General features: G+C 39.0%; 1 protein-coding gene across 1 annotated transcript in view; it reads right to left on the bottom strand.

The window, feature by feature from the left end:
* KIF28P (Kinesin-like protein KIF28P) overlaps positions 1-14,570 on the bottom strand; it is a 59,144-nt gene that overhangs the window by 26,133 nt on the left and 18,441 nt on the right. The window contains exons 5-10 of the mRNA XM_056816050.1: positions 13,150-13,304; positions 10,690-10,801; positions 8,163-8,230; positions 5,599-5,741; positions 3,573-3,694; positions 1,086-1,176 (exon numbers count right to left, since the gene is read on the bottom strand). Of these exons, the coding sequence (XP_056672028.1) occupies positions 1,086-1,176; positions 3,573-3,694; positions 5,599-5,741; positions 8,163-8,230; positions 10,690-10,801; positions 13,150-13,304 (691 nt within the window). The remainder of the gene's footprint in view (positions 1-1,085; positions 1,177-3,572; positions 3,695-5,598; positions 5,742-8,162; positions 8,231-10,689; positions 10,802-13,149; positions 13,305-14,570) is intronic.

Here is a 14,570-nt window from a genome sequence, read left to right as displayed (position 1 = left end):
TCACAGAGCATCATTTGCCAGATAACTCCCAGATCTATAGATCCAATTCCAATCTCTCTCTTGTACTCTAGTCCTACCTAGAATCACAGAATTCTGTAAGTTTATTTAGAGGCAGTGGAGAACCATTTAAGGTTTTTAAACAGGTAGAAAGATTATTTTGTCAACTATAGGAAATTTGTATAAGTATAAGCCTAGTACTTAATACCTTCCACAGGTTGGTTGGTTCCAGCCCATTTTTCCATTATTTCTCATTGATCCCTTTTACGTATTCTGTGTTTCAGGCAAAATGGATACTTCTCAAAATTGATATTTCATCTCTACACCTCATTTACTAAACAAGAAGGGAATGGCTATGGTGGAGAGGAAGACTATAGGTCAAATACTAAACTCACTGATGAAGAATGAAATGAGTAAAGCAGGAGAATAATTATAACATAACCGTGTAAAAAACAAGAAATTTTATATATTTTTCTTTTCCTTGTTATTTTTCAGAACATGGCTAATGTGAAAAATGTGCTTTGTGTGACTTCATATGCATAATGGGTATCATATTTTTTGCCTTCTCAAAGACTGGGAGAGGGAGTGGAGTGAGAGAATTTGGATATGAAAATAAAAATTAAATTTTATAAAAAATAAAAATAAAACAAGCAGCTTTGAAAGGTGATAATCATTATCAATCAGAGGAACAATGCTATACATGAGAGAGAAGTGATGGATTTAAGATGTAGAATGAATATATATGTATATGTGTGTAAATCTATATACATACATGTACTTGTATGTACATATATGCATATTTATATATGCATGGTATGCCTTTGAGGTTGAGTGGATTTACTTTCCTTGACTATACATATTTGTTAACAGGAATTTTTTCCCCCAATGGAATGAGAAGGGAGAGAAAAATCTGTTCATTAAAAAAATAGAAAGGACAAATGACCTGAAATCAGCAATGAGGATATGGATGAGGTAATATCGACTTCAGCTAGTAACTAAATGAAAGAATGTAGTTATTATGAATTGAGGGTTCTGTGGGAGTGTAGTACACTTGGCACCACCAGAAGAATATAAGGTAAGTCAAATACCAGCTTGAATGAAGTGCTTGAGAACTCCTGTGAGCTGTGGGTCCTCATTGACATTGAAGAGGTAAGGGAAAGCCTTCATCATCTGCCGTTCCTAGAAAGGAAACCAGGGTTAGTGGTTTCATCAATAAAACATCAGAATCAGGCTTCCTTTTCCATCTACTTTACTTGAAAATTATATTACTTATTCACGTTAGAGAATACAGGTCAACACCACAATCTAACCAAATTGAGAAGACAGAATAGAAAAAAGGTAAAATTAAAAAAAAATAGGGGTTCTTCTGGATAAGGAAACAGCATTTTGTTAAGCAATGATTTTTCTTAGACCACAATAAAAATTCACACTCTATCTAAGTTCATGGGAATCACCCCTTTAGGGTTAGTTCCTTGTCTGTTTCAGACAATCAAGAGTGAACATTATTTGATCACTTGAGGTCATGGGCCAGCCTATTAAAACTCATCAAATTAGACAGAGATAAATGATCATCTAGACTTTCTTCAGACAGTATTTTTTATGGCAAGATAGAGAAGCTTTTGCTCAGAGTGTGAGAGTACTGGATAAGAAAGACATCACAGCTGAGCCATGGGTGAAAAATAGAAAAAAAAATAGGGAAAAAAATCTTAGGAAAGGGTGAACAAAGTCTTAGGACATTGATTCAGAAATGAATTTGTTTGGTCTGTAGGCCAAGTTTTGTTTTCAGTCTGGTTCCTTCTGTCAGGCAACTATCTTGGGTCGCTCACATCCTTTGTTCTGGGGACCCAGCAGACCTTTCCCTATCAAGCTCTTGTCTATTTTCTAGCTCAACCTTCCCCTTAGACTCCCATTAGAACACTCTCCTTTGACCTCCTTCCTTTGGGGTCCTGCTGATAAACTAGTTGTTAGATTCTGATAATGACTTGTTATATTTACTATATTACCCCAAAAACATTTTGAAAGGGACCTTCTAGGCCAGCTATTTTTAACCTAAGATCCATAAATCTGCTTGTTTGTTTATTAAGATGACTGAATTGCAATATAATTGGTTTCGATTTGATTTTAAATTGATTTTATTTTAAACATTTAAGCATCATTCTGAGAAGGTACATAGGTTTCACCAAACTGGCCAAAGAATCCATGATACAAAAAGGGTTAAGAAATTCTGCTCTAGACCATAACCCAATTGATTAATCTAGGAATTTAAGGTAGCTTGGCATATCAATGGGGGGGATATATTTTGGGGTAAAGGAATTAGAAGTATAAGTGCCCACTTCACTGAGAGGGAGCATGGCACAGTGGAAGCAATAGTCAAGAAGCCAGTTGGAATTCTGGCTCCACCACTGTATGGCCTAAGACCCAAGTGATCTTCCCTTTCTAGACTTTCATTTTCTCAACTACAAAATGAGGGGGTTGAGTCACTAAAGTCCCTTCTGGTTCTAAATCTATGCTCATATAAGCCTATCACCTAAGGCTTAAGTCCAGCTTTGCTCTGAGAAAATGTCCAAATAAAGATTTTCTCCCTCTCTTTCCCCAAATACAAAATCTGGGTTAGTTTAGTCCAGTCTTGGATTATCCATTCACATAGGGAAAAAAAAATTCACGTAGTAGTGGCTTGTGTGCAAGACCCAGGCAACTCAGCGGTCACTGGACTAAATGCAAAGTTAGGATGTTTCATGTCACCTCAGAAGCTCTTATCTTCCTTTCAGTTGTCTCTGGTTTGGCATTTTCTGCAACCTATTTTAATAGTCAGTCTATCAAGCTGAACAGGTTATGGAAACGAGGGCTGGAAGAGACTGTAGAGGTGAGTCAATCCTGCTACCTTGGCAGGGGTGGAAACTGGGTCTGGGAGAGAGGAACCGATTTGGCTTCACCATTCTGTGTGGGAATGTTGGCAAGTCTAGAGCAATTAAATCACTTGCCCAGAGTCACACAGTAAAATCAAGATTTGAACTCAGATCTTTTATGTCCAAATCTAATATTTTTAACACTAGGTTCTCCCCCTCCCCATGCTACAACCACAAGGTCACTCAATAACTCTGGGGCAGATCCAGCCCAAGAGTCTCAACCAACTGATTCTCACATTTACTGTTCTTTCTGCTTATTGTTTTTCAGTTATTTATAGATGTGTCCAACTCTACTTGGCCAAGATACTGCAGTGGTTTGCCATTTCCTTCTCTGGCTCTGAGGCAAACAGGGTGAAGTGGCTTGCCCAGGATTCTCTGCCCTGTGCCACCTTGCTGCCCCACTCTTTTCACTATATACTATGTTTTTCAGTGTATATTGAGCCAAGACTTTAGGCTTTACTTCCTCCATCCATCAATGAACACAAATTTCTTCCCACCCCATTGGTGCAATATCAATCAGCTGCCATGAAAGCAACCACTCCTAGCAGGATTGCTCCCGTCTGGGATGGAGAAAATCTTGATAGGACACAAGATTCTTTAGGCTCATGAAAGGTAACTCGAGGGAAAACCAATTCATTTGAAAGCTCTCAGGGCCTGAAGAAAGTTCACCTGTGTGATAGTGCTGTATTGTTCTTCCCACTCTTTCCGAGCCTCTTCCAACTGGTGTTCCCATGTAATCTGGATGGTCTGAAGGCGTGCTTGGTTTTTTGCCAATAAATGCTCCAGTTCCCCTGGAAGGAAGGCCAAGTTTTAAAGATCAGGCAGAGAGCTTCAAAGTCTTAGTACAAAGTAGCCCCTTCAAAGCATACTGAATATTGCATACTTATATGTGATGTTATATGAATATAATGCATATACAAATTCTATCCAGGAAAGATATCAGGAGAATTAACTTGTAAATGAATGACATTTACTGCCCTTTTAAAAAATTCCTCCAATGTATTTACTTACTTGACCTATTCACTCACTCAGGCTAACATCTAACTCACTTTGTGAGCCTCTTTTGTTACAGAGAGTGGCCCAAAGGGCCCAGGGAGAAGTGATTTTTTAAAAATTATTTAGACATTTTTTAAAGTTTTAAAATATTTTTCCATGTTTCCATGATTCCTTTTCTTTCCCTCCCCTCTTCCCTCCCTGCTCCCAGAGCCAACAAACAATTCCAATGGTTTGTACAAATGTTGTCACTTAATACATTTCCATATTATTCATTTTTGCTATAGAGCAATTTTTTAAAAGCCTAGACCCCAAATCACATACCCATATATACATGTGATAAGTGATGTCATGTCTTTTGCTTTTGCATTTCTATTCCCATAATTCTTTCTCTCAATGTAGATAGCATTCTTTCACAGGAATGTACTCCTTACCACTACTCTGCCTTGGAACCAGAGAGGATTGGAGGGAAAAAGGAAGAAAAGAAGGAAGAGAAGAAGGAAGGTAGGAAGGAAAGGAGGAAGGAAGGAATGAAGGAAGAAAGGAAAGAAGGAAGTAGGGAAGGAAGGAAGGAGGGAGGGAAGAAAGGAAGGAAAAAGGAAGGAAAAAAAGAAAGAAGGAAAAAGGAAGGAAAAAGGAAGGAAAGAAGGAAAGAAGGAAGGAAAAAGTAAGGAGGGAGGGAAGGAAAGAAGGAAGGAAGGAGGGAGGGAGGCAAGGAAGGAAGGAAAAAGGAAAGAAAAAGGAAGGAAAGAAGGAAAAAGGAAGGAAAGAAGGAAAGAAGGAAGGAGGGAGGGAGGAAAGGAAGGAAGGAAGGAAAGAATTAAAGAAGGAAAGAGGGAGGGAAGGAAGGAAACAAAGAAAGACAGACAGACAGACAGACGTTGGAAAAATATTTAAAAATAAATTAAAAAATATATTTTTACCAATTACATGTAATATTGATTATCCATCCAAGTTTTTCTAAGTTGAATGATCTCTATTTCCTTCCCTCCCTCCCTTCCTTCCTCTTCCTTTTCCTGGTGCTGGGTTATACATGTATTATCATGGAAAACATCTTTCCATAGTGCTCGTTTTTGTGAGTAGTCTTATAACACCAGAACCCAAATAAACAATGGAAAAATGGTATTGGTATTGATTGGAATTGACTCCAGCAGTTCTTTCTCTGGAGGTGGAGAGCATTGTTTGACCTCAATCCCTCTGATTTGTCCTAGATCACTGGATTGCTGAGAGCAGCTCAGTCTATCCCATTTGATCATCCCACAATATTGCTGCTGCTGTGTACCATGTTCTCCTGGTTCTGCTTATTTCTCCCTGCAGGTGTGCAGATCCCAGGAGCTGCGTCTTACATGGAAACCTACTCCAGCCTCATTAGCTCAGTGCCTGAGCCCATTCTGAAACAGAGTCCCCCGTCCTCAGTGCGGGAAGCAGGCAGAGGAAAGATAAATCTGCCCCCACCACGAGCAAGCCAGCCCCTCCCCAAGTCCTGCCCCAGCCCCCCCTCCCCCCCTGTCCTCTATGGGTTGGGGTCAGGTAGGTGTCCTAGGATGGGTTGGCTCTGCCTCACGTAGGGTCCCTGCTGCTTTGGGGCTAAGCTCTCAGACCCACTTCCTGCTTAGATGGCCCAACAGGACTTGGCTAGGTAGGCAACCCCCCCCTCCCGCCCCCATTTCCCCAACACTCCCTCAGAGCTGATGACACCTACTTGTTTTATCTGCTACTCTCCTCCCTGAATTTCCCAGTCCTGCAAGCCTGGACAAGAGTCTGTTGTTTTCCGCCTTCAGTTGTTTTATCAGCTTCTCTGTGGGGCTCGTATTGATCACGGCTTTGTTTTTAATCTTTTTGGTTCTTTCCCAAGCAGAGGCCAAAAAAAGAAGAACACAAAAAGTTCAGACTCTGCATCCTTTCACAGTAGCATTCAATGCCTCTTCCAAGCAGCGTCAGCAGAACCAGACCCAGGTCCAGCCAAACTCCAACAGATGCAGACCCCCTCTCTCTCCCCTGGAGGACCCCAAACTCAGCCCCTCAACATCTTAACCCCCTTTAAAATAAATGCCACCCTCATGAGCTGGGGGTTCCGGGACTGAGCTGGGCCAGTTGGATCTGACTCGGATTGTTTCCAGGGTTTTGTCAAATTGTTTTGTTGAAATACCAGTTTTAGATCCAGCCACAAACTATGCAGGAGTTTCTGAAAGACTCTATGATGTGGTTTCCGGGGGTCAGGAAGGGTTGGCAAACAAACCATTATTTTCATGATATTCGGAGGACACAGGGTTAAGCCAAAGACTCTAGGAGGTCAGTGTTTCCAGAGCTGGAGGCCCTGGATTCAGATTCCACCACTGGCGCTTAGTAGGGCAAGTCACTGAACTTCCTCCTCTAGAAAATGGGGGAGGGTCGGATTGGATGGGCTGAAGGTCTCTTGCAGCTCTAGATCTTTTTCTGTTTCTTAAGAGAAAATTCAAAAAAAGAAGGAAAATATGGATACAGCGCAGTGTACCGAGGACAGGCTACCCCTTTCATTCTGAAAGTTAGGATATTGGATTACTTCGATGGTGTCCACTAAGGGAACAGTAAACAGCGCAGAGCTGTATGATGTTCTACGGCATGAGAAAGGTTTCCCCATCACTTAGAGACATGACTTTAGGGAGAGTAACAAATAGGGCAGCGGGGAAGCACCAGGCCCGGAGTGGGGAAGACTTGGGTTTAAATCTGACCAGAGATATGTCTTAGCTGTGTGAGCCTGAGCAAGCCACTCAATCCCAAGTGGCTGGCCCTTGCGCCATGTCTGTCGCTCTTAGAAACTTACTTAGATTGTTCTATTGCAAAAATGAATGATATGGAAATGAGTTGTATAACTCAGTGGAATTGCTTGTTGGCTCCAGGAGGGGGGAGGAAAGATGAGAGGGAAAGAAAATGTATTATGGAAACACAGGGAAAATATTTTTTAAAAAATTAAATTTAATTTAATTTAAAAAAAAGAAACTTATTTGGTATTGATTCTAAGACAGAAGGTAAGGGTTTGGTTTTTTTTTTTTGCTGTTGTTCTGAAGTATAAATGACAAAACAATATTAAATTTCTAAAGCCTTTTGGGGCTTTGCATCTGATACTTAATAATAGTGCTGTGAAGCTGGTAACATAAGCATTATTAGCCCTATTTTACAGATGAGGAAATTAAGGCTTAAAGGCGATTAGCTATCTTATCCAAAGTTACTTCCTAGGAAATAGAACTTGAATCTAGGTTTTCTGATTCCAAGTTCAGGGTTCTGCCTTCCTACATAAATTATCTGGCTTGTGAATAGTTTCTTAATATTATACATTTACTTATTATAGCATGCAACAATATACTCTAAAAGAATTCTTTACTGTTTTGTATTATACATGTTTAATGGAGATAGCTGTGAACTGCCATGGTACTTGGGGAAAATATTTGGTAGGTTAGTAGATTATTATTATATTAAAACCCTTATCTTCTGTCTCAGTATCCATTCTAAGATAGAAAAGTGGTAAGGACTGGGCAATTGGAGTTAAGTGACTTGCCCAGGGTCACACAGCTAAGAAGTATCATTGGGCCAAATTTGAACCCAGGTCTTCCTGACTTAAGGCCTGGTATTCTATCCATTGGCTACCTAACTGCCCCTAATTAGTAGATTATTAACAAGTTCTTGGTTTAACCATTTATCACTCATGTAGCAAAGATGGCAGACAGCTCTTTCGAACCCCCTCACGGAATGGCCGATGCTTCTTACTCTTGGTAAAACTCAGGAACAATTCTTCTCTATCCCACCACTACCATTTCCTAGTATTTCAGGGAAAGAGTACTAATATTGTTTCACTGAAAGGCAGCCAACATCTGAATGAGTTGTTTCTCATCAAATAGTTTTGGCAATGGTCTAACCCACCACTTCCTATAGAATTTAGTAGACATTTCTCCTCCCAAATAGAGATCCTCATAGAGATCTATAATTAAAAATTAATTAAATCCAAATAGAGACCCATAATTAATGATGAATTAAACCCAACTAGAGACCCATAATTAAAGATGAATTAAACCCAACTAGAGACCCATAATTAAAGATTAAATGAGCAGTCTTAGATTTCCCTCTATCCCAGTTTTTTCCCCTCATCTCTACTTTTTCCTTTCCCCCTTGAAAACCTGCCTTTTCCTCTAAAAAAAAATAAGTTAACTTGAGAGTTGTGATGCTGCATGAACCTGTTTGATTTTTTTAATCTGGAAAAGGGTTCATAAAATTAAATGTTCATAAAATTACCTTTCAGCATATCTTAAAGTTGACAAAGTTTCTTCATAACAGATGTCAGCAGGACTTATAGCAGCAATCTGTAAATATAGTCACCAAAGTTTTAATTCCATCTATTGATTTTATAAAAAAGTCTTTGTGGGGCAGCTAGGTAGCATAGTACATAGACTGCCAGGTCTGATGTTGGGAAGACCTGAATTCAAATCTGACCCCAGACACATCCTCTCTGTTAACCCCAATTACCCACCTAAGTCTTACCACTCTTCTGCCTTTAAAACAATACTTAGTATTGATTCTAAGATAAAAGGTAAGGGTTTAATTTAATTTAATTTTTAATTGATTAATTAATTTAGAATATTTTTCCATGGTTACAAGATTCAGGTTCTTCAAGGGTTCAATTCTAAAAAGAAAAATTTTTTAAAGAAAAAAAAAGGGTCCTTGTGCCAGGAACTAGATTGAAAGGGATCTCAATAAGAACTAAATATAAAATTTTAGAGACTGAGAGGTAACATGATATTGTAGAAAGAGGACAAGGTTTGGATTTGAGGATCTGTTTTCAAATTCTGTGGCCAAGTCTGGATTAATGAAAATAAGGAATACCCTGAAGTGGTTGCATTACTCAAATTCATACAGTCTCTTTCCACTGGGTTGGAAACAGTTACCATGTTCTACCTAATTCTGACTTCCATCACAGAATCGGTCATTTAACAAGTGGCTAAGTGGTACAGGGGTACAGAGGCTGAACCTGGGGTCAGGAAGACCAGAATTCAGTTCCAGCCTCCGATACTTTATGACTGGGTGACTCTGGGAAGATCATTGAATTTCTATCGACGTCAACTTCCTCATTCATAAAATGGGAACAACACAGGGTTGTTGTACAGATCAAATGAGATAATATTTGTAAAGCACTTTTGCAAAACCTGAAGAGCAATACAAATGCCAGCTAGTAGCAGTAGTCAATCATTTTTCACCCTCTGTGTATCAGGCTTTGTGCTAAGAGGAATCAAAGGAAGACAGAAAAGTTCTGACCTTAAAGGAGAGACGACATAAAAACAACTATGTACAAACAAGATATATACAAGATAAATTGGAGATAATCCACAGTGGGAAGTGTATTCTTCTAGATCCGGGGGTGACCTCCTCTGCACTGTGATATCTTTGGAATGGACCCGGAGGGTGGGAGTTTTAGATAAATTACAGTTTAAAATCTAAGGAAAACTGATGAGAAAAAAATATATACTCAGCCCAAATTTCAGTCAGTAATAATGGAATAGAATTCAAGAGACAATGGAGCATCGCAGAACATCTTAGACCAGGAAATTTCTAGACAAAGAGAACTACATTTAAACTAAATTCCTCGAGTCTTATACTCCTCTTTAACAAACTATATTTTCAGGGGGCAGCTGGTTGGCTCAGTGGATTGAGAGCCAGATCTAGAGATGGGAGATTCTGGGTTCAGATCCGACCTCAGATACTTCCCAGCTTTGTGACCTTGGGCAAGTCATTTAACCCCAATTGCCTAACCCTTACTGCTCTTCTGCCTTGGACACCACCTTGAGCAAGTCACTTAACACCAATTGCCTAGCCCTTACACTCTTCTGCCTTGGAGCCAAGTATTGGCTCCAAGACAGAAGGTAAGGATTTAAAAAAAATTACCAAAAAAAAAAACAACCCAAACAAACTATATTTTGTCACACAACTGGATTTTGAAAAGCTTCAATGGAATGAACTGCCATTATATTATTTTAGAACACATACAACATTGATTTCAAGTCATTTTAAAATTGCCTAAGAAATAAGAGAACTTTAAGATGAATAAAAGTTTCAGTCTTAGAGTGGAAATCATTCAAGTCAGATGAGATGATAAATAATCAATTTGTTTTTTAAAGAAAAATCTTAGGGTATTGGGGGGGGGAGAGTAAATCTGGGTCTCAGTGACCTACCATTCTCTCCTGGCCATATCGATAGGTAAGTACCACCTGCATTTGGAAGGAGATCCAATGAAGAAACTCCTATCTCAACTCCCTTCTCTTTTTGTAGCTCTGGTGGCAAAGTATGTGAGAAGAGGGGCGATCTCGTTTTAATAGAATAGAATAGAAGCCTCTTGAGGGGAATGATGGTTTTAGTTTTGTCTTTTCATCCCCAGCCATGAGCACAATGCCCGATACACAAGGAGAGCTGAACAATTGTGGGATTGGATACTTTTTACAAGTAGACTAGTTCAGAAGCATCTCGTTGGCATTCCACAAATGGAAGACAGTGGGCATTTGCAAATGGATAATTGTGCCACGTTCATGCTAGGACAGCCCATTTCACCCAGGCTTTAGCTTCTGCATCTGGACTCATGTTAATGGCCCGTTTTTGACACCCAGATAATGGATAAGGGGAAATTGACCCTTCAAGGGAGACGAAGTGAAATTGTTTATTCTATAACTAAAGTGCCTCGGCTATTAGAGCCTGTCGTTCTCATGGTTGCATATAACCAATGTGACAAAGGGTAGTATGATACAAAATCGTCCAATAAAATACAGTATTTTACCATAATGGTCTTACTGTTCCCACCCAAGGCTGACTGGAGGAGTCTGGTCAGAACAGAGTCTCTGTAGGGAATGTGCAGAACTCTCTTCCCTGTGGCAACATCTGCAAGAGCACTACGATAAAAAGAATATACAATAGGAGAAAGCAAAATAAATCTCTTTGTGACACGACAAGGGAAAATATAACTACCATTTAATCTGAGGAGAAAAAGCCGAGAAGATTCTTTTTGATGAACTGATTGGTTTTTGCTGAATTTTTTTTCTTCCCCTTAAAAAAAACCCAAAAACTCCCATTTTTTTTTTTATGAAGGAAACTTCCCTGGGAAGAGTGAAGAAGATACAAAAGGCTATGTAAAAACTAATGGGATTCAAAAAATCCATTAAAAAACAACACAGTACTGTGTTCCTGTCATGGAGGGAACAATATTTACTTTGTCCTCATGGATCCAGAATAAAAATTCATTCATATGACAACCTATGTATGTATGTATCTATTGTGGCCCTGGAAGGTTCTCTCTCAAAGAATGACCAAACTGCAAGGAATATTTAAAAATAGAGGAATTTTATGGAGTGAGTGGTTGGGAGGCACGTGGCAGTTGCCAGGAGAGTCTGCCTCCCTGAGAAGAAGGGGTCCAGAATTTTTATACCATAAAGGAACAGAGACTATGGGACTGGGAACAGAAGGTGGGGAGGGGGACAAACAAGGAGGATTAGGGTGACATTCCCGTGGGGGGGTGCCTTGGTGTCTGGGAGAGAAGCACAAGTGTCCTGATCACAAAGGAGGGTGAGCTGCATATCTCAGAGAATGTATTGATATTTGATATGCAAATGGAAGGTGCCTATCTGTGTTCCTCAGAACACTAGGGAAAATGCACCTCCATTTATCTCTCAGAGACTCATTTGAGCATCCCTTTAGTTACATCTTTTAGCCAGCACTACAGGAGTGCAAGATTGGGAAAGTCCTCATATCCTCTTTGACCTGGAATTCCTCTAGAGACTTGGGGTGTCCAGGGGACCCTGTACCCCCTACCATCTCTCCTCAGGCAAAGTGAAGTGAACAGTTACCCAAATTATTGACATAAATGAGCCAAGAAAAAAAAAATCCTCCCACACTGAGCCATGGTTTCATGGATACCATTTTGGATTAGGACACAGAAAATGTTGGTTTAAGTTTTGACTGTCGCTTACTAGCTGCACAACTCTGGGCAAATCCAGATCTCAGTTTCCCAATGTAAAATGAGGGGCCAGACTAGATATTTTTCAAGATTCCTGCCATATTTCCATCTGGAATATTCTGTGATTTCTTTCTACATTTCTCCTCAAGCTTTCAAATGCCCAAAAGAAGTAAAAAGCAGAAGAAATAGCCAAGTTAGACTACAGAAGGGCCAAGGGAAAGTCAGAAATAGTTGGTCAAATCCCTTTGAGGAGTTCCAGGGATTCATTTGGGGACTCTGAATCAGGGCAAGAATTTCATAGGGGCATTTTCTGTTAGCTTGACCCTAGTTAACCAGGAAGTGGGAAGAGAAACACTTGCCCAAGGTCACTGGCATTTTTGAAGCATCAGCATATACTTTGCATACTTCCACTGTGACCTGCCATCTTGTGATGAATCAAATATGGGAGACAAGTATAAACAGAATATTTCTGGATTATCAGTCATTGGCTAGATGATCACAATCTAAAAACCAATGAAAACAATTGCTGGAGGGTCTTATGCTGACTGACAACAGACACTGGTGAAAATGGAAAAGGGTAAATACCTCCCTACATTTTTATGTACCCCATAATAAATAATTTTAATTTTTAAATTAAAAAATTTAAAGATCCATTAAATTAAAATTCCTGTCATAATCTTACTTTAAACTGACAGTGTATATGGATTGTCATTGTATATATAAAAATGACATTAATAGAATGGACATTATTCAAAATGAAAATTGAGGATCAAAAGCTTCACATCATCTGTTGCCAACATTGCTAATGCCAACATTCAACACAGAAGAATGGCTCAAATGATCTCTTCATTCCTAGAGTGCCTTCCTTCTTTATCTCCACTTGTTGGCTCCTCTGGATCCCCCCAAGATTCAGCTCAAATTTCATCTTCTGTAGGAAGCATTTTTCTAGTCTCATCCTTTTCAACTCACTTTCCTCAGTTCTACTCTATATAAATCTAGTATAGGTGAGTTTCCTGAAGGCAGGAATGGTGTTTTTGCCTTTATTTGTATTCCCAACACAGATATGTACCACATATCTTAACTCTGAAAGTCAACTTTAAGTTTGTTTTCCTAAAACAGTAGATTTCATTTGTATATTTTGCATAATCTATTCATATTGTTTATAAAACCTAATTCTAATGTTCAAAATAAGTGAATTTTCAAACATCTTTATAAGCCATCTTGAATATCATCTAAAATTTTGCTTTAAAAAATGTCAGAAAGATTCTTCCAAGAAGATTACATTACCTGATTACATTGCCCAGTGTGGTTAAACTTAAGTTAACACGTGACCCCTCTCTCAATCTGTCTCCTTCAGATCCAGAGGATTTTTGCCTTTCACTACCTGCTAAATCCACCAAATTAATAATAGATTGCTTGGTGAGGTCTCCATCGAGAAAAACCTATTTAAAAAATGAAGCATCACATTACTTAAAAATTGTAGAAGTTCATACATTAAGTCAATCAAACTTTCCATAAAAGCAGATCATGAAAAATATTGTTTCCAAGTGGATCTAAGATCTGAAATAAGAAAAGGAAATTGTCACTGTGTATGGAAATACTTGATTAATATAGTAGAGATCATTAAAAATGAAAACTGAAAAACAAAGCAAAGAGACAAATGTTTTCTATCCTGAAATTGACATTCCACAACTTCCACAATATTTAATTTAATTATTTAACTTAAAAACACTGGGGTTTGAGACTGGAGGTTCTGATTAACCTCTTGTGAAGATTAAATTGTAATCCCCTGTCTATTTATAGATTTTAATCCCCCAAAATGTAAGCACAGTACTTAAAGTTGAGTATGGAGATCTACCCATTTTGGATTTTAACCACAAAAAGGTATGAACACCCATTTCATACATTGAGTGGGAGGCCTGTGACCCACATGCGAAAGAGTGGGCAGTCCTGGAGTGGAGTGTTGGCTGTGATTGGTAGACATAAAAATTTAGGGGAAGTGACACAAGTGACAGAAGAAAAAGGTCTTTAAAAGTGGAAACAGAGACACACACAGATACTTAGAGTGAAGAGACACACTTGGAGTGGAGAAAGATACTTGGAGTGGAGAGACATACTTGGAGTGGAGACTCACACTTGGAGTGGAACCTCCTGTAAGAAGCATTTTTAATGGAGTTGAGACTGATAAAGAATTTGCTGATTGAACTGACATGTGGTGAGTGTAAAGGCTGACTTCCTTTCCTTTGTTTTTCTGGAGGTTCAGTCTCCAGAAAGGCCCATCATCTTGAGACTCCTTTCTCCTGGCTGGGACCTTTGAATTCCTACCTGGCTCAGAGGAAGCTGGAGTGTGTTCTCGTGTTCTTGTGTTCTTTCTCTCTCTCTCTCTCTCTCTCTCTCTCTCTCTCTCTCTCTCTCTCTCTCTCTCTCTCTCTCTCTCTCTCTCTCATTTTCTTCTCTTTCTTCCTTAATATTTTCCCTCTATTGTAAAATAAACTACCACAAATTCCATTCTGACTTTAGTAATTCATTTTTGGGATTTAGTAATTAAATCCCTGGTGACCAATTAAATATATTCAATCCACCAAAAATTTTCATTAGCTTTTAAATCCACAAACTTGGCATGGTTTCCCCTCACAGGAGTTCTGAACCTGGACTGTGTGCTGGTGGTTTGTTTTTTGAAAACTGTCAATATAATTGATTTCTTTTGA

This window comes from Monodelphis domestica, chromosome 2 (genome assembly GCF_027887165.1).
Source record: "Monodelphis domestica isolate mMonDom1 chromosome 2, mMonDom1.pri, whole genome shotgun sequence".
Classification (NCBI taxonomy): domain Eukaryota; kingdom Metazoa; phylum Chordata; class Mammalia; order Didelphimorphia; family Didelphidae; genus Monodelphis; species Monodelphis domestica.
Note: the sequence above shows the minus strand (reverse complement) of the source record. Positions and strands in the feature narration are given on the sequence as shown.